This window comes from Patiria miniata, unplaced genomic scaffold (assembly GCF_015706575.1).
Source record: "Patiria miniata isolate m_02_andy unplaced genomic scaffold, ASM1570657v1 HiC_scaffold_6, whole genome shotgun sequence".
Classification (NCBI taxonomy): Eukaryota; Metazoa; Echinodermata; class Asteroidea; order Valvatida; family Asterinidae; genus Patiria; species Patiria miniata.
Window position 1 is genome coordinate 5939663 of NW_024037073.1, and position 26856 is coordinate 5966518.

The 26856-nt window shown below is 40.4% G+C and overlaps 1 protein-coding gene across 3 annotated transcripts in view; it reads right to left on the reverse strand.

Annotated features, from left to right (window-relative positions):
• LOC119742627 (anaphase-promoting complex subunit 1-like) overlaps positions 1–26856 on the reverse strand; it is a 63581-nt gene that overhangs the window by 22948 nt on the left and 13777 nt on the right. For 2 of the 3 annotated variants that reach the window (XM_038218755.1, XM_038218754.1), the window contains exons 10-28: positions 24020–24214; positions 22869–23058; positions 21774–21839; positions 20848–20982; positions 19202–19369; positions 16751–16811; positions 16107–16294; positions 15065–15133; positions 14275–14463; positions 13780–13850; positions 12603–12697; positions 10631–10779; positions 8655–8733; positions 7538–7827; positions 6227–6396; positions 5545–5622; positions 4492–4581; positions 2769–2880; positions 1223–1363 (exon numbers count right to left, since the gene is read on the reverse strand). In XM_038218755.1, coding sequence (XP_038074683.1) covers positions 1223–1363; positions 2769–2880; positions 4492–4581; positions 5545–5622; positions 6227–6396; positions 7538–7827; positions 8655–8733; positions 10631–10779; positions 12603–12697; positions 13780–13850; positions 14275–14463; positions 15065–15133; positions 16107–16294; positions 16751–16811; positions 19202–19369; positions 20848–20982; positions 21774–21839; positions 22869–23058; positions 24020–24214 — 2536 coding nt within the window. The remainder of the gene's footprint in view (positions 1–1222; positions 1364–2768; positions 2881–4491; positions 4582–5544; positions 5623–6226; positions 6397–7537; positions 7828–8654; positions 8734–10630; positions 10780–12602; positions 12698–13779; positions 13851–14274; positions 14464–15064; positions 15134–16106; positions 16295–16750; positions 16812–19201; positions 19370–20847; positions 20983–21773; positions 21840–22868; positions 23059–24019; positions 24215–26856) is intronic. The other variant, XM_038218756.1, reaches the window with a different exon arrangement.

Genomic DNA, 26856 nt, shown 5'->3' on the forward strand with positions numbered 1-26856 from the left:
AGACAGTTCAGCCTGCCTTTCTAAAAACGAACAGACTAAAGAATAGTTTCATTCCCTGGTGTCTCTATAATTTTCAGTCCTAATTGTCAGTCACTTTTTAGCAATGTTAAGTTGATGCTGATGTTGATATTAATGACTATTTTAGGTTGAAGTGTGTTTTTATATCGTGTGAAGTTACCTGTGAATGCATGTGTGTCTAAATGATTTAAATAAGGGAATAAATGTGTGCTCCGGAGGTTTTTATCACTCTGTTTAATACCACTTAGAGTCTGGGTGCTGATAATTACCCGAGCCGGAGGCGAGGGTAATTATCAGCACCCAGACTCTAAGTGGTATTAAACAGAGTGATAAATACCGACCGAGCACACATTTATTCCCATTCATAAATACCTTTTCGGTAAAAAAAGATCAAACAATTCGTTCAAAAAATCCTGATTTTGTTCAGCAAGTTCACTTCATGCTTTTTGAAACATCCCTCTAGCAAAATAATGGAATGTTCAGCTGGCGAGTAAGATGTAAACAACCCTTTTATGGAGATTGACGCGCGCGTAGCATGTTCTGCGCGACATGGACGCGATGTCGCGCAGAACGCACCTGGGGCGTTGCGTTTTGAATTTAGAACTATAAAATTCTGACTCGCTGGTAGTGTTGCGCATGCCTACGTGAGGACGGTGAACGTTCAACCAATAAAACGGCAAGAGGCACTGGATTTTTAGGAGTCCACATTTTATTGTGACACTGGAAAAGTGTTTAAGACCAGCTAGCCATGTCTTTATCATCCGTTTAAAACCGGCCACGTGACGGGCTCTCGACCAATAGGAATAGCTAAACTGTCTGAGGTATTTATGAATATGTATTATAACTGAACTGTTTTGTTTTTAAATTTAAATACTTGTCATGTCCGGTGGGGCTCTGTAAGTCATGTTGTAGGTCTGTGAAAGTATGTTTCCAGTAAGTTGGTTTGGATTGATTTAAAAAAAAAAAAAAAAAATTTATAGGAGCTTTTAATGTTTAATGTGCATTGTTATTTAAAAGTTTTAATATTTCAAACTCAAATGTAATTTAAATATCTTTCAAAATGTTTTTAATCCAACCATTTTAGATGCTTTGGTTGCTAATAATAATAATAATAATAAGACTACCTCAACTCTAAAAAAAAAACAAATACCAGACAGTCTGCAATGTCACCTTCCTTAGGTCACTTCTCGGTTCGGTTACCTACCTTGCAGAGATAGTCATGAACGTTGAGAGTGGACAGACTAGACAGATGTCTGTTCAGTCCGAGGGCCATCAGAAATCCTGCGTGCTCATTGGTCAGCTCAGAACCAGCTGGTCTATTGTACACAATCCATGTTGAATCAATCTGCCAACAAATGGTGAAGGCAGGAAAATGCAAATATTCACCAAATTGAAGTGTATGCATTACAAGGTTTCTTTGATAATGTAAGATGTGTTTTTGCAACATAAGGTTGGTATTTGGAAGACAAATCAGTTAGAATACAGTTTAAAGATGAAAATCCACTCCAAACCACACTACTGGAAATATGTTGGGAGAACCTTGCTGATACACCCTGTAAAGTTGCCTATCTCTAAAATGAGAAGTGGTGCTGAGAACAACGAGAGGTGTTTCTGTTTTTCGGTCGGAGTGGGTGTACTAACCAAAACATCAAATGAACACATCTGCCTTTTCTTTGAAAGAACCATTTGCTTTTATATAGAACATCACTTCTCTCAAGTTATCCTTTTCACCGATGTAAAACTTCAAATGGCATTTGCTGAGAATAAGAGGATCCTAGAGTGCGTTCTACTTATGCAAACGATGCTATCATTTGCCAATGCTGGCAACTTTTGGGCAAGAGGGACTGACTGATACCAAGAACAACCAGCAAACATTAGCAACAAAGGCAAACAGTCTTACCGAGTCGTTCACTATGGTTTCCAAAGATGGCCAACTCAGACACAGTGAGCTGTCAGAGCTGGAAGTTGCCATTATTTATAAAGTAGGCTATTTTTTAAATGTAGGGTAAATCATTTCTTTTCTTTTTTTTCGTTTGAAGCAACAAAAGTGCTCAAAATCTAAAGACGGGTGCTTAACAACTAACTTGATGAAGTTTTAGCTCAGTGAATGCTGTATATTTCGAGAAAACAATAGTCTAGGATCTTGATTTCAATTCAAAAGTTGCCGAGTCATGTTTTGAAATGCGCCTGAAATCAGCATCCGGGACATGCTCTCATTTTAGCCGATTGCAGCTACGCACTGAACCGACGAATAAAAGCAACCACGCGCGTGTGTGCGTCGTGTCAACGCTTGTGCAAACCCATTCACAGATTCCTCAAATTACAAACCAACAACTAACTAATTTCCAAAAATGCATCACTTGACGCATCTTTGGAAATGGCCTTCTTGTTTTGTTTTCTTCAAAACAACAGCATGCTAGAAAGAAAAATTTCCCCGTGAGTTTAGTGCCTTACTATCTTTAAACCAAGTAAGCTTTTCAACAATAATTTCGTCAGTTACTTTTTGGTAAGCTGCAAATGATCTATTCTACCTTTAATATATCACAGGTGAAACTTCACTTCTAGTTACAAATAATTTTCTAAAGATTTGAAAAGTTGCTATCCACACATCAAAACATGTTGCACTAGGTGCCGCCATTTTGACATTTTTTTAATGGCACTTTTGTTCCACTTGAGTTGGCACATTCGAATAGGCCTAACTTTATAATAAAACGAAGGTTTGCGTGAGTGGTACACATCCCTGCACTAACCTGTGAGCAGCCGGGAGCAATTTTGAGTCCTGCGGCAACGCCGTTGTGAAACGAGGGCCAGGAACTCATGTTGGTAGGAACGTCGATATGAAGAAAGGAAATAGTGTTATTCCTTTGGCCAAACAAAAACAAAAACAACAAAAACAAAGTTTAACATATTTCCCTCATAAGCAAATGAATAACACTCTGCCTTCTATTACTTTTCAGACCTGAAGTTAATTCTCCTATTAATAAACTCACTTTGATGGCAGGTATATGCTTGAAATTACAGCACTGCACTGGTTAAACTGGTAAGAGAACGTTACCAAAACTTCACGTTTTTCATTGCATTCGGAATGTTCCAATGAACATGCCGCATTCTCGCTGGAAAGAAACAGGCAGAGTTCCATGACTTGGAACAGGAAATTCCCAAATTCAAAAAGTGACATTTCGGTCGCTGTCCAATATTTTCCGACTGTTTATCATACTTGTACGAACAACAATGGATGAGCTCTCTCGTATTTTTTACTGTAAGTGTGTTCTTTAGTAGGTGTAGGAATTCTACTCTCTGTCTGACTATCCTTTGTAAATTTTAAGGCAACTGTTTCCAAACTCGGCCCCTAGTGTGACCAATTTGAGCATTGTGTTAACCCAATTAGAACAGGCAGCGTTTACGAGAGAACGTCCAATATTAGTTATCCCACGAGCGGAAGTGGAACACGGAATCATGTAGTGCGTCTGTGTCCCGCATTTGTGGGGAAAAGACGCACTACATTTTACGTATCCCATGAGTGAGAGTGGGAGACCGATTTTATCTTCAATGAAACCTGATGCGCAGTAACGATGGAACACACACGCAGTACACAAACTTTTCAGCCGTTATCCAATTACACGTGCGTTTTGTAAGGAATGGCTCGCATCTTAGAAAAGTGCAATACGCGAAATGCGGTATGGACCGTGGCCTTGCTGCATGGCTATATGTAGCACAGCTTGTTGCCATGGATCGACCAATCAGGATCGAGGATTCAAGTTTACATGAAATGTCTAGCATTCACAGCAATTCACAGCAATTCTTTGTGTTTTAGGACTTTTTAAAGGTAATATACAACATTTGCTTTCGCTGCAATTTTCAAAAATGGATGGATTTGGGGGGTTAGTATTTTATAGCAAATATTGTTACACTGACCTGTATAAAATTTCGTGTTCATAGATGCTGGAAAAGCCATTGAGAAAATGCTGGTTCCCTGACCCTACTTCAGACGAAACGGAGCAATTTATAGATGCCGGGGCATTGTCAGGTCAGAGAACCAGACTAGCTGGCTTGCACCTGTTCATGAATGTGTAACCGATTGTAAACCAAATGTGGACTAACTTAATTTGGTAAATTGGGAGCAGTATTTGAAAAAAAGTCAATATTTTTCCAACAATGGTCGGCTAATTGATACAAAAATTCTGCTTTTCTTGAAAATGACAGCACACCAGGTGCCACGATTCCACAGGATGCTCTAGACTATTATTTGTTTACAGTAAAGTAAGGTATTTCATAATAATTTGGTTGTTATTTATTTTTGCAAATGTTGTATATTACCTTTTAGGGCAATGCAGTGGGCACAGAGGGTGTAGTTTGGGTGACTTTTTCCAGCAAGTCTTTTGTGCACGCGCGAGCATTGATATGCATGTGATGTAGATAAACAGAGGCGAGTCGTTGTTTTTTTTCTGTAATGGAATTTGAGATTACTCTTACCTTGGTGGAGCCCGACCAGATAGGTTCAGCTTCGGTATGGGTAACATCTCTGTGACGACAGGGTGGGAGGTGCACAGAGTAAACATCCCCCTGTTGGATAGTATACAAATATTGAATGCTTTCGAGTGGTGTAGTAAAACTAGCCTCCCGCAAAATGCTATTTTCCCGAGGCGAAGCCGAGGGAAAATAGAATGGTCCATGGATCACCTCGGGAGGCTAGTTTTACTTTACCACGAGATAAAGCATTCAATATTTGTTTTATAACACTTCACCCACAGATTCTGCTTGATTTTAATATTTTAAATTATTAAAATCTGAACACAGTTGAAATAAACTTCAATTTCAATACAAAATTGGTGGAAAATGTATTTCTCTCTTCCAAACTACCCCTTCACGAAATGTATGAACCCAAGTCTGCGGCGCGCTCTCTTTGGAACAATACGCGCAGTTCAGAAATCAGGATGTCTTTAGCCATGTACCATAATCAATATCCTCACATAAGTGTGGAAACACCTTCCATCTCCTATTGTCCTCCTATTGTTATAACTTTTTTTTCACGAAGAAACCCCATTGGGTTTGTACATGTTCTCTAAAAGTGGACCTTCACCCAATCGTGGACCCTATTGACCTATCGCCGTTTGCCAGTTAGCCACGCCCCTTAGACAACTCTATGGAATTTTGTATGTTAAGATTTGTTTGTCTCAGATTTGTGCGTTCAGCGTCCACTCGTACGTCATGTAATTGGACAATATTTCACAAGCTGCATTGACGCGATTCTACCGCGATAGGTTAATTGTCCTCTAATTGAAAGAATAAATTTTATATTCTTCTACAGACCTGAATAAGAGCCTTATTGACTTTAAGAATACATTTCTTTAGTTTTTTTAAGGTCTAATTACATAACCTTTCTGGGTGAAATTCTAACTACGAATCTGCACATACAACAGAACCATAGACTTGGCTTCAGTCAAAGACTTCCTTTCATCCAAAGTATTTCCCAAGATTTTTTTAAACATCTCAATAAGAAGATTAAGTACAAAAACGTAGACTGACCTTCCAATGGACAGAGCCATGGTTCTCTGTGACACCACCAGAAGCCTCATTTCTTGCTCTTCAATGAACTCATGATCACTGTGGATAAAACAAGACAAGGCGAGATTGAGAATGGCTATTCACTGGAAGTCTTTTCACCCAGCTGGTCTACACAATGGGCCGGATTGAGCTTACTCACTGGCGTTGGGAGTAATCCTATATGACAGCACTGCCCGGCTCTGTTCACCTGTCTACAACCATTCACGTGTGACAGTCGGGGAGTCAGTCAGTCAGTCAGTAGGGCAATCAGTCAGATAGGTCCAAAGAGGACACTAGTCTGGCCCTCCGTGACCAACAAAACAGTAAGACTTATCCTAAATATTTAACGGTACATGGGAACATTTGCTTTTTGTGCGTGTTTTTGTTTGAAGCCACAAAATTGCTCAACAGTTTCGGCTCAGTAAATACTTTACAGTTTGAGAAAACAGAGAAAACAAATGCAAAATTTGTTGGGGTCTTATAAATGTAAAAACTACCGAAGGCCTTATTTTCTTAAACCAAATCCAACGATTGTTTTCTTCGAATGATACCATTTCATCCGTCCTTTCTTCACTTTGAGCAAGCACTTTCTTGTTAAACAGGTAGGTATGTTTCTGGGTAATAGCACATGTTCCTACGTGCCTTTAATGAGATGATTTCTTACCTGACTTCAGGTTTCTGGACCAGAGCAATCCGTGCTGGCTTGGAGGATTGGAGCAGCCTCCGGACTTCCTGGACCCTCAGGTCATCGGGGAAGCGCAGACGTAGAAGCTCTTGATCCAGGTGACCCATCCCGTCATCCTCCTGCTTGGACTCCTTGTCAGCTGATGATTCCTGCATTGACAATAGTAAACTAAGTGAACCTGAAATCCCACTGGTTGCTTTGTGCTGTGATAATGCCACCTTATCTCACGTGTAAATGGTTTTATGGTGTTCCTCTCTCTCTCTCTAGAGTTGTGATAAAATCAGCCATGTCATAAGTCCCCGCTAGTGACCACAAGTCAATCACCAGCTGAGGACTTGAGATTGACTTGTGATTGACTAGTGATTGACTTGTGATTGACTTGAGATAGACTTGTGATTAACTTCACATTGACTTTATGATTGACTTGAGATATACTTGTAATAGACTTGAGATGGACATGTGATTGACTTCACATTGACTTTGTGATTGACTTGAGATTGACTTGTGATAGACTTGTGATAGACTTGTGATAGACTTGTGATTGTCTTGCGATTGACTTGAGATAGACTTGTGATTGACTTCACATTGACTTTGTGATTGACTTGAGATAGACTTGTGATAGACTTGTGATTGTCTTGTGATTGACTTCACATTGACTTTGTGTGATTGATTTGAGATAGACTTGTGATTGTCTTGTGATTGACTTCACATTGACTTTGTGATTGACTTGAGATAGACTTGTGATTGTCTTGTGATTGACTTGGGATAGACTTGTGATTGACTTGTGATTGACTAGTGATTGACTTGTAATAGACTTGAGATGGACATGTGATTGACTTCACATTGACTTTGTGATTGACTTGAGATTGACTTGTGATAGACTTGTGATAGACTTGTGATAGACTTGTGATTGTCTTGCGATTGACTTGAGATAGACTTGTGATTGACTTCACATTGACTTTGTGATTGACTTGAGATAGACTTGTGATAGACTTGTGATTGTCTTGTGATTGACTTCACATTGACTTTGTGTGATTGACTTGAGATAGACTTGTTATTGTCTTGTGATTGACTTCACATTGACTTTGTGATTGACTTGAGATATACTTGTAATAGACTTGAGATAGACATGTGATTGACTTCACATTGACTTTGTGATTTACTTGAGATTGACTTGTGATAGACTTGAGATAGACTTGTGATTGACTTCACATTGACTTTGTGATTGACTTGAGATTGACTTGTGATAGACTTGAGATTGTCTCTATTACAACTCTGCCTCCAGCCTACCATGTGTCTTCTCTTCTTGTCCCTAGGCAGCCGGGCCTGAGCCGACAGGTCCTGCCGCTTCATCAACACGTAGGCAGCCTCGGGCCAACTGCTTGGGGGGTTCTCCCTACACCGGTAGATTGCCTCGCAGAGTGGGAGGGCCACGCCGAGTTGGAGAGCCTCCAGATCCCGCAAGGTGAAGCCGATCGTGGTCATGAAGAGCACGGTCCGCTCGGCACTGTTGAGGTCCACGTGGGACCGGATGAAATCATCCAGTTGGACTCTAGCGTCGGACAATTTGGCAGGTTGGCCTGTTGGGGGGACACGAACAAACAAAAAACCAGCTTCCACCTGAAGTCAATTTTGATTGGCCACATGCACTCAGATTTCAGGCTGTAAATTTCCTACTGTATTTTTTTAATCACTGGTGACTATATTCAAAATATGAAATAGACAGTGTTACATCAATGAAACAGCATTAGTGTGGACCAACGAAACAGGAATGCAGACGAGTCCATCACAAGTCCACTCACATGTAACAGTGGATGAACAATGACAAAGGAATGCCTGTATCAAAGCTCATGTGAATAGCTTGTGAGTTGAATTGGGACTGGAGGACTTGTGATGGACTTGCAGGGACTTGTGATCGACTGGACTACCTCCCCTCCACGAAACAAAAACAAAATCTGAAGTTTCCACAGCTACTTTCAAGTAACTGGCCTTCTAACAAATCCTGCATAGTGACTGATTGATTGACTGGTTGTCTCATTATAACACTATAACTGCTCTTCGTTACAAAGAGCATACAAAAATATAAGCACATAAATATTAGGGTAAGTGCAAGAAAAGGTCCCCTTTTTGTCCCATACGTAACACCATGTTTTCTTTAATTATATGATCATCGCAAAGACTAATAACATGAACAACCTTGTGTGTATTCTCCTTGCAGATACCCAACAGTAGAAAATAAACCACCGAAATACATGAATATAGTAGAGGGTTCAACTGGGACATATCGTGCGCGAATTCTTGGACTTGCCCATTAACAAGACAAGGTAAAAAATCAAATTAAAATCGTTTCATATTACTTTGCATTGTGGTTAACTTGATAATTATTTGGGCGATTTTTGGTTTCTACCTGCAGCTGAGAGTCTTCTGAAACTTGTCTTCGGATTCCACATCTTGGAGATGTCTTGACTCAGGTACAAGGAGTAAAGCTACAACAAAAGTAAGGAGGTAAATAGCTATACAAATTTCAAAGTTGTTAGCCTTAACTGCAATGCCAATGTTGCAAGGAAGCTTTATCCATGAAATCCATGCAGTAAATCAGTTGAACGTTCTTACCATAACACGTTGGATTTTGCAAGAGTGAGGAAGGGTCCTAGTAAATCACTCAAGGGGGTAAGGGTTAATATTACAAGTTGTTAGCCTAAAATGTAATGGACATTTTGCAAGGAAGCTTGTTGAATGTTGCTAAATCCATGCAGTAAACCAGTTGAACATTCTTTGCGCCAAGACAACGAAATATCAACATCCAGCTGCATTTGGATTGACATTGGCTGTGCAGAATTTAAATCAAATCCTGAACAGTGGAATTTGGAGGGTGTATTGTTGAGTTCGAAAAAAAATCATTGCTATGGATGTAGAGACCTTGATTTTTATTTTGGTCAAGACTGGACAAAAAGCAAGTAGGTTCATGAGACTTAATATGTCGTGAATTCAAATGGACAGATAACAGTCAACCATTAAATATATTTAAAGGGTAGTTGAAAATGGGAAATAAAGATATTACTAAAACTGCAACTTGCATTAAAAAACAAATCCTCAGTCAAAAAGATGAGTTGAGTTAGAAAAAACAATTGCTATGGATGAAGAGACTTTGATTTGTTTTTGTTAAGACTGGACAAAAGCAACTAGGTTCATGAGACTTAATATGTCATGACTAAATATAGGCAGATTACAGTCATCTATTAAATATATTTAAAGGGTAGTTGAAAATGGGAGATAACATTTTTACTAAAACTGCAAATTGCATTAAAAAACAAATCCTCAGTCAAAAACTGATGAATTAATCTGATTTTCTAAAATGACTTCATGGCTTTAAAAAGAGTTTATATACCAGTCACACTGTTGCTACATAATGTGACAAAGTCTGTTTTATAGCAGGTGAATTTAATTCTCAAAATAGTATTTTCCAACTACTTAATTGTCTTATTGGGTAAAAACAAAACAATGCACAGGACATTAAAACCACAAGGCACCATTTCCAGCCAAAAGAATATTGGCTTGTGGTATGCAAAGCTTTAAAAGCATCTTTCTGTGTCATTTAAGGTTTTTTTCTTCGTGTTGCCACTTTCAAGTGTGTTTTGGTGCCTTTTAGATTTTTAGTAAAACTGTGACGTAATAGAAGTCAGAAACTTCAGTGTTACAGCTGCTTCAGCACAAAACGTTGCCAGAATTTTTTGTTTTTTAGGAGTTTTTTTGGCTGTGGTAAATTTGTCTAATTTTGGTGATATATTGTTCATGACAGTGGGCAAACTATATGTACAAATGTTTCCAATGAGCAAATGTTCGGGTTCACGATTTGAAAAAGAACCCACCCAAACTGAAAGTGTGTGTCTTAAACATTGATCTCCATTAGTAAGACTGGACAGAACACAGCGCCCTCCATCTTGTGCAGGCACGCATAGTCATCGGTGAGGGTTTTCAAAATTTGAAATGCGTTCGTCACACACGGACCATGCAGCACGCGCACGTCACGCAGGCGTGGTCGCAAACGTTAAACCCGCACTGTACAACCCAGCTGTTTGTGTCCGCGTTTTCCGAATCTTCACTGCGCGCAAGTATGCGTGTGTCCTATCCAGTCTTACTGATGGAGATCAATGGTCTTAAATTATCTTACAGCAATAGCGCCCTCAGTTGTCAGGAAAAGGATGGACAATTTTAAATGTTTAAATGAAGTGTACTTCACATGAAGTTCAAACCAAAAAGGGACGTCTCACAGCTTTCATTCATTGAGAAGACTGGAAATTTGCAAAAATATGTTGTAGCGTAAAATTCATGTCATGGTCCCTTTCAAATCTTAACAGTTAACAGGGAGAGGCATGAAGTTACCATCATTATCTTGTAAGAGGTGGTGCAGATGTCATCGATGCATGGGTAGGGTTCTTGGGGTAGGCCCCTGAGGGATCCGTACAGCCAGCGGGCCATGCTGGGAGGGGTGGACGTGAAGCAAGCAGGCTGCTGCATCTGGGCATACAGCTCTGGGGGGGAAAAAAAGGGAAACAATATTAAAGTCATATAGGATCATTTGCATTTACCCCAAAAAGTAACCTACTAAATTATTATGACAAAGCTTACTTAGATTAAAGACTGTACTGGTACGAAACACCAAGTGAAATTATTCCGTCTGGCTTGCTGTCATTAAGAAATAAATCAAGAAATGTAGGTGATCTCCAACTTTTTGAAAGAAAGACTTACAATGACGAAATCGTGTTTCGTAATCAAAAGATTGCGCATGCTTTTTCACTGTTTTCTCGAAAAGTTATGGGTTTACCGAGCTGAAACTTCAACAGGATAGGTTTAGAACATTTTTTTTGGGGGGGGGGGGGGTTTTGAGTGGTGTCATTATTGAAAATGAACAAAAGTGCATGAACAGCAAATGATCCTATGCCTTTAAAAAAGGATTCATTAAATTTATGATGAAAAATTTGTCCCCTTCATTTTGGATTGGAGGGTGGATTTTATAGAACCTTCCAAAGAGCGCCCTCTTTGTGGACAGATTTTGCAATTTCAACTCAAAGGCGCTCTTAGCAAGGTGTCTATGAGCAAGTCTAACAACAGGCAAAGGTGATATACTTTTGTATTACTTTCAAAATGTCTTCTTTTTGGTGCGTTCAAAGAGTCATACAAAAATATGAAATTCAAAAAGTCTGGCATCAACTAAAATGAGACCGATGGGGAAGGACATTTGTACGCACTGCCAATGGCACCTGATGCTAAAGCGAAGATCCTACAGGTTTTGTGCACATTCAGAATCAAATAAGTCATGCGTACTTCGCATCATACGCGCCCAAACCAGTACATATGCTAGAAGTGTGTCCCTCTCGAAAGTGGTCACAAAGCTTTCTTTCACAGAGTTCACATCAGATTCAACCAGCCAGCCGACTGTAGTAAGCTCAGTGGGTTGAGTGGGAAGGCAACTGCACTAGCAGAGAGTCATGGGTTCAAATCCGAACCACGCAAGCTTGTGAACCGCACGCTCCTTGACAGCACTTAGTATACAGTGCATATATTAAGCTACAGTACACTGGCGAAAGGCAAAAACATTTATACAGGGCAAGTAAAAAAAAAGGCAGACCCCAAACCCCAAAAATTATATTTCATATTAAAAAATATGTAGCACCAAAAATAATAATGACTGGAAAGCCAATTTCCTAAGCTACTTTCAGATGAAAAAAAATACTGAAATTGCTCAATCCATTCAAAGAATATCACCATTTAAACACAATGACCCTAAAACCTCTTTCATCCAAAAATGCGGTTTCAAGAATTGTCGTCACAATGTCTTCAACATCACCAGCAATAAAATCTTAGTTTAGAAGTAAAAAATATTCAACAAAGTCCTTTTGAAGGCCGTCTTTTTTAAAAATTGGGTTTTATAAATCAGATTGTTTGCCTAACCAGGGTTGTTAATAAACATATTGTGTACTACAGTTGTTGAAACAAGTATTCTGTGTCATTTTCTTTGTTGTTCCAAACAGAACGAATACACAATAAATTGCTTTTTTTGGACGAAAGAGGTTTTAGGGTCATTGCGTTTAAATGGTAATATTCTTTCAACGGATTGAGCAATTACAGTAATTTTTTCATCTAAAAGTAGCTTATGAAATTATTATTTTTGGTGCCACATATTTTTTCAAACATGAAATATAATTTTGGGGGTTTGGGTTCGGTTTTTTTTTTTTACTCACCCCGTATTATGTAATTGTGCTTTAAATATTTGTGACAAAAATCCAAAATTTCATAATCCGCCAGGATATTTTTGTCTTACAAAGCTAGAAGTAATTGCCAATTCAAATCTTACCAGGACTCATCTGGCTGACTTGCTGCCTCACAACTTGATGGAGATCTGGGTGGCCTCGATAGTAGTAGTCTACATACGCAGTCCATTTCAAATCACTGAGGATAAAAGGTACAACGTTTCTTTTACTTCAACTATCAAGAATAAAATTCATATTGTTCCCTGTTACAATTTGCTATTAAACACCAAAAAAGTAACTAACCAAGCTATTGTTGAAAAGTTTACTTGTTTTATAGTAATGAACTAAACTCCCTGTGATATTGTTTTTTCTGGTCATTTTGAAGAAAACAATACAAGAAGGCCATTTCCAATGTGTCAAGTGACGCATTTTTGAACATTTCCGTTTGTAGTTGGTTTCTAATTCGGTGAATCTGTGAATGGGGGTGCGCAAGCATTGACACGACACACGCGCAATTATTCGTCATTCGTCACGGTTGCAATTATTTGTCAGTTCAGCATATGACATCGCATAGCTGCATTAGGTTAGTGTTAAAGCACCCGTCTTATAATAATAATAATAATAATACAAAGTATTTATATAGCGCTTTACAAAGAACAAAGCACTTAACACACATCCACAACAAAAAATAACAGGAAAGAAAAACAGACACAATACGATTACGAATGGACTTGGAACAAGTATGTCTTAAGGAGACGTTTGAATACAGGCAGCGAGACCACCTCTCTCAGACAAGAAGTCTTTAGATTTTGAGCACTTTTGTTGCTTCAAACAAAAAAAGATGCACAAATGACAAATGATCTACCCTACCTTTAAATGCTTCTCTGAGATACCTTGGGTCTTTGGAATGGCAAATCTAATAAATGAAACAAAGACTGAAGTACCCCCTCAACGGTTACCAAGGGAGAGTATGGGGAGACCACTGGGAGGGGCACTCGAACGCTTTGCTGTCAACGCCTGACACTCACGCCTGACGCTCATGCCCGACGCTCAACCCCTAAGGCTCACGTTCACTCTCACGCAAAGATGCTATAGGTTTGTGCATATTCAGGATAAAATTAGTCGTGCGTACTTCATGTCAAATGCATGTGAACCAGTACGGGCACATGATGTGTCCCTCCCACTGGGGCTCTCGAAAAGGGTCACAAAGGCAGCGTCATCTACTGTTCATGCATGGAGTCCACAGATGAATCTGTAACTAGGAATGCTGATATGTCCTACCTGGCTACTTGGTAGAGAATTGTCGCCAAGTCCTGGGCGCTGTCTGCATGAAATCTGGTCAGCTTGAGCTCCTGAAGCAAAACGAAGAACAGGAGTAAAGCGGCGAAGATGAAAAGAATTTTTAAAAAGGATTTTATTCGTAAAAAATGATACGACGCTTTACAGGAATGCAACTGGGAATTTACAAATAATGAGGAGTTTCCAAAAGACACAAGACTTTGTACAGTGTTTTTCAATTTGTAATGGCATTTACGAGAAGTAAGAAACAAGGAAATCATCAGATCCGAGGAAAAGTTGCGTGCCTGGCTTTAGTACTTGTACAACATTGCACTGTATTTACTCCTTAATGTGTTAACTTAACCCATGGAGGTAGATCTACCTCCATGCTTAACCATAGGGAACTGGGGCGGTTTGTGGCCATATCGGAAGTGACAAGCACAACTTTGAGTGGTAGAAAGACTAATGTGTTAGTAAAACTCTGTTAATTTTTAATACCTCGTAAATAAGATGCAGGGCAAAGACAACGGCCGGTATGTGAGTAAACAGCGCTGCACCGGTGTCAATCTTAGCCTGGTTCATGTCTCCCGAGGCAGAGAGTGCATGGGGCTGTGCTCCACAGAGTGGCTCAAGGAGTGTTGGACAGGCTAGGCGGTGGTACGTAGAGCCCAGTAGGTAATCCCAGTCCTAGAGAAGAAAAAAGTCAAATAAAAGCCGAATAAAGCTGGGCCCACAGCACCAACAATTCTATTCAATTTAGTCAGAATGGCTATACAACTAGTCGTGGAGTGCTGTGGCCTCGTGGTTAAGGGCACTGGATTCGTGGTCTGTGGGTAAAGCTGCGGGTTGTGGGTCGAGTCCAGCCGGGGTCATGGTGCGTGTGCCCTTGAGCAAGGCACTTTGTCACTCATTGCTTCTCTCCACCCAGGAGTAAATGGGTACCTGTGAGGGCAGAGATGGTTATTGTGATTGAATAAGCTTGCTTTGCGCCTAACAGGCAGCATCCAGCTGTATACTCTCCAGGGAGCTGAGATGGTATTTGGAATGTTTAATTGGCCCAATGATCAGGGGTAATAATAATACTGTAAGCGCTGTGATTTAGTTCTTAAATGCCGATTATTATTATTACACGATGGGCCAGGTTTAGCCCATTCATTGGCTGTACCGGGTGCTCCTATACGATAGCACTTCCCAGCTCACTTCACAAGTCACAAGTGGCAGTCAGTCAGATAAGTACAAAGAGGACACTGGACACAAAAAATAGTTTGATAGTTTGACCTAATCTCACCTCATCTAGTCCTGACGTCTTGTGTTTCTTGGTGGCGACGGCAGGCGATGCTGGAGAATCAATGTCTTGCTGCAATTAAGAATGAAACAGATTCACATTTGAACAACGGGCCCTAGAGTCAACTGCTGGGCGTTAAAAAAAAAGTGAAATTAACAACACACTTTTTTAAAATTGTGTGGACTCCTCGCACAAGTACCCCCCTCAGCATTTCCAAAGAGAAAGTTGGGGAATATCAATCATGGTAGCTGATTTTCGACTAACTTTGACAGATTTTTTGTTGAAATACGAGTTTGACAGAAAATCTGACAGAATGGATTTTTTGGCAGATTTCTGGCAGAATGCTGCAAAATTTGTTATTGACAGAAAAACAGCAAATTTGAAAAAAAATGGTACACTTGTTTAAAAAAGCTTCAATATTTTCAAACAAACCCTTGGATAATGGGAAAGGTTGGCTGGTCTAGGTGCTGAGGTTCACTGGGAACCGGTCGTGTCGTAACCGCGTTTTGGCTGAAATTTACGTAATTGTATAACATCTTTATGTGACTACAGATTGTTTATAATGTAATCTGAACTTTAATTAAGGCAATACTGCAACATCTGCATGTGATTTGAAGTGTTTATAGTGCATTTCGAGTAATTCTGGGGAATTTGGCAGATTTTTGATAAAACTGACAGATTTTTGAAGTGCATTTAGCAGAATTTTGCCATGACCTTACGGTCACCCTGATATCAAAGGAAAGGGACATTCAAATGCATTGCCCTTTGGTGCATGACGCTCACATGAATATGCCACTGGTTTGTGCACATTCAGAATAAACCTAGTCCTGCATACTTTGTATCAAACCCGCAATCCACCACACACATGCGCCTCGCCTCCCCAAGTGGAGATGACGTGAATGTCGACCAATCGCCATCTAATGTTCAACCACCGAGTCCATAAACCTGCAACACTTGTTTTCCTGATTGAGTGTATTGACCTTCACTTTGAGTAAGGGTGTTTTTCCCTACGTTGGTTAATTATTTTCATAAAATGGTTGCAGACCTGCTGAAAGACGGCCAACTTCTCAATGTTGTATCCCATCATTCCCAGGAGGCACTTGGCAAACACCAGCCCTTCTGATTGGCTGCCGGGACCGCCAGGTGCATTGTGGGTGTTGTACCATCTCGTCACCAGCTGCATGGCCATGTCGCGAGGTAGCACATACTTGAGGGCATTCAGACACATTTGCACTGAAATAAAAATGTAAATCAAAAACGTATTATTCCAAATTGAAAACCAGAAAAAATGTTATCGACTCAAAAAAGAAACTTGCTTCGGGAAAGTTGTTAACCAGTTTGCGCCGGGATTTTTTTGACATCGACCGGAACGAGGCGCGGGATTGTTTTTCACAAACCTTGATGCCAGACGGGTTCAGGCCGTCATCTGTTGGTAGCACACCCTGATATTTCCTGCCTCGCTCACTGTGAGCGGGTCGCAGACAGATATTTCCAGCCTCACTCATTGCGTGTTTATCCGTCATCCGTTCCGAATACTGCAAAACCTGTGGGTGTATACAAGTCATCCGGCGCGAACTGGTTAAGAGCTCGAAATCTAGCAATAAAGTATATGCCATGAGCAATTTTACAGAGGTTACGATTTTCATGAGCATTAGGTAATGGAAAGGAAAAAAAAATATGTTTGCTTACCAACAGGGGATGATGTGACTTCTGGAATGCTCATGCGAAGCATGGTCTCTCCGGTTAATTCCTGTTAAAGGGAAGATACGACATTTGCAAACATCAAAAAACGAAATGATCAAATTATCAAGAAATACCCTACTGGACTGTAAAGGAATGACCGTATAAAGCATCCTGTAAAATCGTGGCTCCTGGTGTGCTGACATTTTCGAGAAAAATTGCAAAACGCTGGTCGGCCGACCAGCATTGGAGAAAACTGGCTTCTTTCAAAAACTGCTCCTATTTTTTTTCATATTTAGTTATTCCGCATTTTCTTTGCAATTAATTACACACCTGTGAAGGAGTACAAGCCTGCTTCATGTAGATTGATTCTCTGATCTTACAATTCCCCAAAGTCTATAAATTGCTCAGTTTCATCTTAAGTGGGGTCAGGGAACCAGACTACAAGAACATGAATAATTTTCTTGGTTTTTCCAGCATATACAAGCCCAAAAAGTGAAACAACAATATTTGCTATAACATACTAATCCTCCAAATCCATTTATTTCTGAACATTGCAGCAAAAGCAAATGTTGTACATTCCCTTTAAAAAAGACATTTTTTATTCAGTCTTTATTCCAAATAAACAAAAGACTGCAGCCACACCACAATGGATTCAGTGCAGAAATGGTCTGGAAAGTGGCAGACGGGAAGATACACGAAAAAAGCAAAATTGATGAATTTAAAAAAAGGGGAGTCTCCCTTTCCAAAAACAAAAGCTGACTCTACCTGCTAGTACAGCAGATAGGCGATGGGATTGTGCCCTTGATGATACACGCATGGCATTTGGCACACAGTCAGAGTGTGTCATGAGAAAGATATCTAGGTATAGGGCCATCACAGATTTGTCCCTTGAAAAAAATATAGGTAGAATAACAAGCAATGGCAGCCATTTTGAAAATTCTGAAAATTGCTTGTTATTCTACCTACATTTTTTTCAAAAAGGACAAATCTGCAATGGCCCTATAGCCAACTATCTTTCTTAAGACTCTGAGTCTCTGACTGTGTGCCAAATGCCATGCTTATATCATCAAAGGCACAATTCCACCAACTATTTCCCCTATCTGCCCCACTGTGGCAATTAGATACCGGTATAAGAAGTCATGGTTACAGTGAGAAGAAGAGCTGCCCAGCTCATTCCATCCCTAAAAAAAAAAGTATTTTCCTTGTTCTTAAAACACAGTCCAGTGGGTTGAACGCTGCACTCCCCGTGCTCTGCCCGTACAAAAAAAAGGTACTTTTTGGGGGGTTGAAATTTGCTATTTCCAGGGTTTGCAGCATTGCTAATGTTGTTAGCATCTTGACTTTAAGTGTGATCCTTGACTACAAGACATGAATGTCATAGGGGTCTGTGGCTTTTGATTAGGGGTTTGTGGCTTTTGATTAGGGGAGTATGGCCTAGTGGTTAGAGTTCTTGACTCATGATCAGAGGGTTGTGGGTTCGAATCCAGCTGCTGGCCATATGTTGTGTCCTTGGGCAAGTCACTTCACCCCAATTGCCTCACTCCACCCAGGAGTATAAATGGGTACCGGCATTAGCTGGGGAGCAACCTGCGATGGACTAGCATCCCATCCAGGGGGAGTAGCAATATTCTCAGTCGTTTCATGCTACTGAAACCGGAGATAAACGCCGGCCTGATGGGCCACATTGGCTCATGACAGACTTTACTGGTTATGGCTTTTGAGCAAAGATATGGACAATTTGGGAACCACCAACATAGGTGTGGATAGCTCAGTTGGTAGAGCACCCGAACGATAATACTGAAGTCGCAGGTTCAAATCTTGCTCCAAACAAGGATGATTATAAAAACTGCTTAGTTTCTTTTTAAGCCAGGTGTACATAATGGGCACCATTAGAAGTGGTACTGGTACGGGAAACTTGTATGGGGATGCGGAATACGTATGCGGCTTGGAAAAGCTAGCTGGTTATAGCCCCATTTTGAGTGGTCGTTTCACCGAACCCATTTATCTTAACAATTCAATGTGAAATGCACATTGCCCGTAGTGTGCCAGACGAAAAAACCATGCAAGATGCTGATATAACCAGCAATTTTTTACAGAGCCGCACACATATTCCGTACCCGCACCATTTCGAATGCTGAATCAATCACTGTGCGTCCAATACAAAACTGTACATGACATAATGGAATCCACCACTGATGCACTGGTTGACATTCATGGACTTGCTACACATGGCTTTTATCACAATAGCAGTACAGGAAGCTAGACAAAATCAATTGGATACCCCTAGCACTGCTTCAGGCCATTAGGCCCAAGTCCATCATACTCCATCAATATTTAGTCATGCCAGGCCTTCTGGACCAAGTCCCCCAAAATCCACCAAAATGGGGGATGGATTTTGATGGAGTTGGGGTGGTTAGGGTTTCAATGGGGATATCCTACAGACTAAAACGGCCTTACCACAGTGAACCTATTGGCGACAGGGTCCCTCAAACCGATGATATGTCTGGTGGGACCGCTACTGCTGGTGCCGCCTGGGTGGAATGAGAACTCGTCGCTGCATGCCGACTCCTGCAGCTTGGCACCCGAATCGCCTAGGAAACCTGGTACCGGGGACAACATGACGACCTGGGAAACAAGACCAAGGCCAATCACTGAGCTGCAAGGGACACACATTGGCTGATAACAAAAGAATATATGCTGAGCAAGAACAAAGCAGCCGAAATCTCGTATGATGCAAGTTGCTTATGACAAATTCACAGTCCCTGTTTTGGGGGGCCAGATCCACAAAAGTTGTGCCAAGATTGTGAGTGTAACCTGTCTATGAGGGAACAGACACTTCCCCATCATTACAAGCCCTCTAAACTAATGTGCTCTATTCTAGCATTTACACTGATCAATCTTAGGAGTCATCTGAAAAGAACAACCAGGATAAGATGCAGAAAAGTTTATCCCAATAGGGTACGCCTGATCTTGAAAATCAAAGCGAGGCACATAACGCGAACAAATACCTTGACGTAAATAGTGTGTGCAGTGAATGAGTGGCTCTCGCAAAGTTACAGCAGCTTGACACTCTTACAAATGGATGGATAGCTTAAATTCCTCGCAACATCAATCACATTCTAGGTGGGTCACGTCTCATTGTATTTTGAAGAAGGATCTTATAAATATAAAGCCCAAAACCAGAGGCCAAACTGAAGTTTCCCGTGTTTTTTATGCACAGTAGCACCATCGTCAGAGCAAAGTCAAGACTCTCTATTTTCACTTTTCCATCCACAACGTTTTCTGAGCTGAAATTGCACCTGTTTTAGTAGGTACTTGCATTGTAAGACTTTCTGCGAATTGTCATTCGCACAGGACCTGTTATTTCCCAGAAATAAAGTGGAATTTGAAATCTGTTTCAAGTTTCATGAAGAAATTTGGGTTGCCCACTGTACCCCGACTCATTTTCCTGCAAATTGTACGAGCCCTAAGAGACATCGACACTCGTCTGCTCAACAAAAATAGATGGGTATCTCGAAGGGCCCTTTTTTCCGTTCATGCCGTTCGCTTTAATTGTGGTTTCTTTTGCTTGCATCATCCATGTTATAAACTGTGTCGTTGTATCACTAGTATGTTTCGTATGTCCGTCTGTAAAGTTTATTAAGTTTATGTCCACTCCGTTTGTTTGTCTGTTTCTGTTTTGTTTTGCTAATTTAGTCTTCCTTTTTCAGTATTGTTTACATACATATATTTTTTTTGTGTTTAAGGCATTCCGTTTATAAGCTTCGGCTTCTTGTGTAATGCCTCCACTTAGTAGTTTTCATGTAACAATTGTTTTGTTTTCTAAAATGCTTATTCATGTGGAAATAAATGTTTCTGAAAATGAAATGAAGGGCCCTTTGTTTTTTTTGCACGTAAACAAGTCAGGGTAAGTTGGAAAATTTAATAAAAGACAAATTTTCACGTTCCCGCATCGGGCTCCAATTATCCCAATTCGAAGGGTTCATTTAACTAATTTGCTAACGAGGCAATATTTTCATTTTTGTCATAAAATAAAGAAAAGTGACAACATGCACAAAGACAGGCACACAGACAGGCGAACCAAGGAACAAACATGATCCCACCTCATCCATGATGACTTGAGCACTGCTGGAGGGTCGGGATGACGTCAGAGGGGCGGGGCTATCCAGTGGGGTGCTTGGGCGGGGCAAGCTGGAGGACAGTGATGGAAGGATGCCGGAGACATGCACCTTGCCAATCTGTTCAGAGGCACAGAATGATGAAAAAACACATAGAAATACTTTCCACATGGTTATTGTAATTCTTCCCCCAAAAATCAAGCCGGGAATATTTCGACAATGACCTTACTAATAGCTCTAATGGTACTAGTGCCAAGAAAATAAAAATCTTGTTTACATTGAAAATAAAAAAGAATGGGTGGGTGGGTACATTCTTTTTTTTTTGGCTGAAATTTTTTATAGCCAGAAAAAAAGGAACAAATGTAGTATATGGATGCCACTTTTCTGGTTGTGTACAAAGTCCATGAAGAGTCAAGTGAATTTTTAAAGTACTTCCTAACAAAATTGGAAATGTTTCTCAGTTCCTCAGTCTTTTCAACATTTTTGCAATGACTGACCTTCACTGAGATAATATAGGAGGAAAAAAGTGGCTTCAGGATGCAACATTTTTTACAGAAAAAAATAGGGTGGGATGATGGTCAATTAGTTTTAAAAAGATTTTCTTCTTTTTTTTGGCTTGTATTCGTAACAGTTAACAATAGTGTTGCAGTCAAACTGCAAAGGTTAGGTGGGGAAACCGGAAGAACAGGTGTTTTTTTCTTGGCTTAAGTTTGCAGCCAATTTCTTTGGGGACGAATACAGCATTCGCTGCAATTTTTATCATCATGTTGTCTGGTGCTATTTGTAATTAAGTACTAGCTTTGTTGATATTTGACATCTTTAAATAATTATGTCTTCAACCCTACAGAGAAATCAACTTGAATAAAACGCTGTCCAACAGTTGAGATTTGTTGTGAATAACAACGATTTACCTTGACGAGACCGGTATACAGTACCAAGCTGTTGCTGAGATCAAGCACGACCATCATGTCCAAACTCTGTAGAAAACACAATGGATAGATGAAAGTCTGTGAAGTTTCATGCAATAATTTCATGAAATAAGTAACTATGTTGTGGTTTATAGGGCTTCACTCTATCAAAACCACCAATGACATTTTGCAAAAAGGTTCTTTGACGTTATGGATACATAATGGTTTTGTTACGGACATTACATTAAAACGTTACTGACGTTACGTGTCTGAAATCAACTTCACTTACATGACAAAAACCATACTTATTCATGATATTCTAAGTTCTGTGGGTTATTTTTTTTTTATAAAATATGAACTTTGCTCTATGCCTTAAAAGTAAAAACTCACAATAACACTTGCATTTTGTATATGAAAACAGGATTTCAAAACGACTACCTAAAATCTATAATTGTAGCCCCAAACCATCTAATCCAATGTAACCACTTTCTATCTCACTCGCGCACCACTCAAATAAATGGCATAGACCATAAATTGTTTGTCAAAAATGCTCTTATTTTGATGTTTAACGATGTTTAACACCTTACATCATTATGAAAAGCTAAATTATGAGGAAATACTTTTCTTTTATGTCAAATACTTGTGAAAACAGGCTCCAGTGAGTTTTATTCCCTTTAAAATGTATGCGACAAGCCAAATCATTAGGGAAATAGAGCTAAAAATGTCCCCATTTTGGAATTCCAAGATGGCGGCTAAGATGACCTTGGAAAAAATGGAAACATTGGTTTTTGGGTTCAGTAGACCCTAAGGTTTCCAAAAATGTATAGTTTACCTAATCCCCAAAAATCCCAACGAAACTTGGATTAAGTACATTGTGAACCGGACTAAAAGGTGTTGTTGTCCCCTTTTATTTGAAACCACATTTGAGGTCGTGATGCTTGTAGTTCTGAAGATTTCATACATTTTCCACTTTTCAGCCACGTCCACTTTCCATGGAACTGCCCACATAACAGGCAAAATCCAACACTGAATTTTCATTTCCCTGAAGCAAAATAATCAATCTTTCACCTTCTGTCCCCATTTGGCAAATAAACTCACCTGGAGCGGCACTGCATCTTTGACCATGAGTATTGATATAGTACCAAAGATGAGATGTGATTGGTCGTTGCTGCGGCCAAACTTGACACATTTGAGCTGGTGGCGGTGCTGCAGTAGGTAGCACAGGTAGCGCTGCTGGCAGATGTCAGTGGTCAGAAAGACTCGCGTGGCTTTACCCAGAATTCCCTCCCTGCGGGCAGAGAGAAAACACTTGTTACATCCGTCCCAGACCATTCATTCGTACCCACTGCCCTGTCAAAGGGCATCGGGGACTGTTTATTTTTTTTGGTACAAACTTTGGTGAGGGTAACGCAGGTGTCAGAAGCTTTAGGTAGCTCGAATCCATGGGCAAAGCTCGTACATGTACGTTCCCCAAGGGTCATGGGCCATGGAAGTATTGGATCAAAAGCTATTGTTATATCGTGAGCTTGGATACTGTAATTTCATTGGTAGAGAACAGCCACGTGTCCAGTTTGTGAAAATGTAGGTACATTGGTTAACATCATTATAGGGTGAGTAAAAAAAAAGAAACCCAAATGGCAGGACCAATTTTTTAATGAAATTCTGCATGTAGCACTTTCAAAATCTAGGATATGAAAGCACAATTAAAAAGCTTTCTTTTAGTACAAGAATCATTCAAATCGCTCATGTACTTTTCAAGTTTCGGAATTTTAAACACAACCACTGCTTTAAAGTTCTGTCCACAGATCACAAAAAAGGTGTGTGTTCTTTCAGCAAAACGAAAACAATTCACACACATCCCTATGTGATTTCTTTTCGTTTAGTTGAAAGAACACTGATATTTTTTGTGATCCGTCGACAGAACCTTAAAACGGTGGTTGTGTTTAAAATTCTGTAACTTGAAAAGTACATTAGTGATTTGAATGATTCTTGTACTGAAAGAAAGCTTAAGAATTGGACTTTCATATCCTACATTTTGAAAATGCTACATGCAGAACTTCCCTAAAACAATGGTCCCAACATTTGGGTTTCGTTTTTTTTACTCACCCTGTAGAATGAAGCAGTCGATAGTTGTTTATTCCACCATAGAATGAAGCAGTCAATATTTGTATATTCTCCTTTAGAAAGAAGCAGTCGATAGTTGTATATTCCACCATAGAATGACTTATATTTCCCTGTAGACCACTCACCTGTTACTGATGACAGGCTCCGTCCAGCAATGCTCCAGACAGAAGTCAGGAGCCAGGGGTTCCATGACCTCACCGCAGGTGGTATTCAGGAACGACGTCATGGACATGCCTCCGGGAGACCACGTGGATCTCGCAGGGGAGATCATGCTGGAGGCTGGACTATAGAGGGCGCTAGTGGCTGGAGACTGGGTACGACTGTGGATGGGGAAAAAAGGCTAGCATTCAATGGGGTGTATTCAAAGCACAATTGCAGAATACCCCGCCACTCAATCTATCCACCTCATAGCTGGCTACGGAGTCACGGTTGATTGCCCTCAGTAAACCTTCTCAGCGCTACTTGTACTTGTATGTACTATGCAGTATGCGTCATGCTACACTGCACTCCCACTCCGTATCCGCGTAGCCGCCAACAGGGTAGTTGGTTTGGACATAGAATTTTTTCAGCAACTCCCATTCCTTTTGTGTTGCTTCGTTCTCAAGCATATTCAAGGGGACTCCCACTCCGTATCCGCTTAGCCGGCAACAGGGTGGTTGGTTTGGACTTAGAATTTTTTCAGCAACTCCCATTCCTTTTGTTCTCAAATAATGGACCCCCACTCAGTATCTGCGTAGCTGGCAATGGATTTGAATTGTTTCTTTTCCAGCAATTCCAACCGCGTAGCCAGTGATTTTAGGGGTTTATTTCCGAGTGGCGGGGTATTCTGCAATTACTCCGTATTCAACTTATATGATTCAATCAACAATGCCAAAGGTTGGATTTTTTATTGCATATGCAATGAGAAATCGTTTGCTTCAAAAGGACCCATATTTCAGATTGTACGAAGAAACTTTGAGCATCTACACGTGTAAGTGGCACTGTAGTTCAATATGTGGGCACCAGTTTTCAAATGACCAACGTTTAACAGTGAGCGTATTCACAGTGATACTTAAAGTGAGGGATCGTAGCGGTTGAATTTCATTGTGGTGGAATATTGGTGTTGTTCAGGGCTCCCTACGTAGAGTAAACAACGTAAACAGGCTTAATTAGATAATTATACAAAGCCTCCAAGACACACTATTATTTCAACCAGTACTGAAGCCAATGTGCTATGCTGGGACTGAAACCTTGTCTAGTTCCCGGTTTCCACTTGTGATGGACTTGTGATTGACCTGTGATGGACTTGTATTGACCTGTGATGGACTTGTGATGGACTTGTGATGGACTTGTGATTGACTTGTGATTGACTTGTGATTGACTTATGATGATCTTGTGATAGATTTGTGATGGACTTGTGATGGAGTTGTAATTGACTTGTGATGGACTTGTGGTCAACCTGTGATCAACGTGTGATGGACTTGTGATTGTCTTGTGATTGACTTATGATGATCTTGTGATAGATCTGTGATGGACTTGTGATGGAGCTGTGATTGTCTTGTGATTGACTTATGATGATCTTGTGATAGATTTGTGATGGACTTGTGATGGACGTGTGATGGAGCTGTGATTGTCTTGTGATTGACTTATGATGATCTTGTGACAGATTTGTGATGGACTGATGAGGGACCTGTGATGGAATTGTGATGGACTTGTGATGGACTTGTGATTGACTTGTGATTGACTTGTGAGGGACTTAAAGTGAGGGATCGTAGCGGTTGAATTTCATTGTTATGGAATAGTGGTGATGTTCAGGGCTTCCTACGTAGAGTTAAAAAAAACACAAACAGACTTAGAAAATTATACAGAGCCTCCAAGACACACTATTATTTCAACAAATACTGAAGCCAATGTGCTATGCTGGGACTGAAACCTTGTTTAGTTCCAGGTTCCCACTTATGATGGACTTGTGATTGCCTTGGGATGGACTTGTGGTGGACTTGTGATTGACTTGTGATGGACTTGTGATGGACTTGTGAGGGGCTTGTGATTGACTTGTGATGGACTTGTGATGGACTTGTGGTGGACTTGTGAGGGACTTGTGATGTACTTGTGATGGACTTGTGATGGACTTGTGATGGACTTGTGATGGACTTGTGATGGACTTGTGATGGACTTGTGAGGGGCTTGTGATTGACTTGTGATGGACTTGTGGTGGACTTGTGGTGGACTTGTGGTGGACTTGTGAGGGACTTGTGATGGACTTGTGATGGACTTGTGATGGACTTGTGATGGACTTGTGATGGACTTGTGATGGACTTGTGATAGACTTGTGATGGACTTGTGATAGAGTTTTGATGGACTTATGAGGGACCTGTGATGGACTTGTGATGGAATTGTGATGGACTTATTATGGACTTGTGATGGACTTACAATGGACTTCTGATGGACTTGTGGTGGACTTGTGATTGACTTGTGATGGACTTCTGATGGACTTGTGGTGGACTTGTGATTGACTTGTGATTGTCTTGTGATGGACTTATGATGATCTTGTGATGGGCTTGTGATAGACTTGTGAAGGACTTGTGAGGGACCTGTGATGAAGTTGTGATGGAATTGTGGTGGAATGAGTTGCAATTGTAATGGACTTGTGATGGACTTGTGATGGGCTTGTAATTGACCTGTGATGGACTTGTGATTGTCTTGTGATGGACTTACGATGATCTTGTGATGGAGTTGTGATAGACCTGTGATGGAGTTGTGATGGAATTGTGATGGGCTTGTGGTGGACTTGTGGTGGACTTGTGGTGGACTTGAAATCAACATTGATTGAAAGTGGGTACCTGAGAGAGACTTATGAGGGACCTGTGATCAACTTGTGATGGAAGTGTGATGGAATGAGTTGGAACTGTAATGGACTTGTGATAGAATTGTGGTGGGCTTCTAATGGACTTGTGATGGACTTGACACCAACGCTGATTGG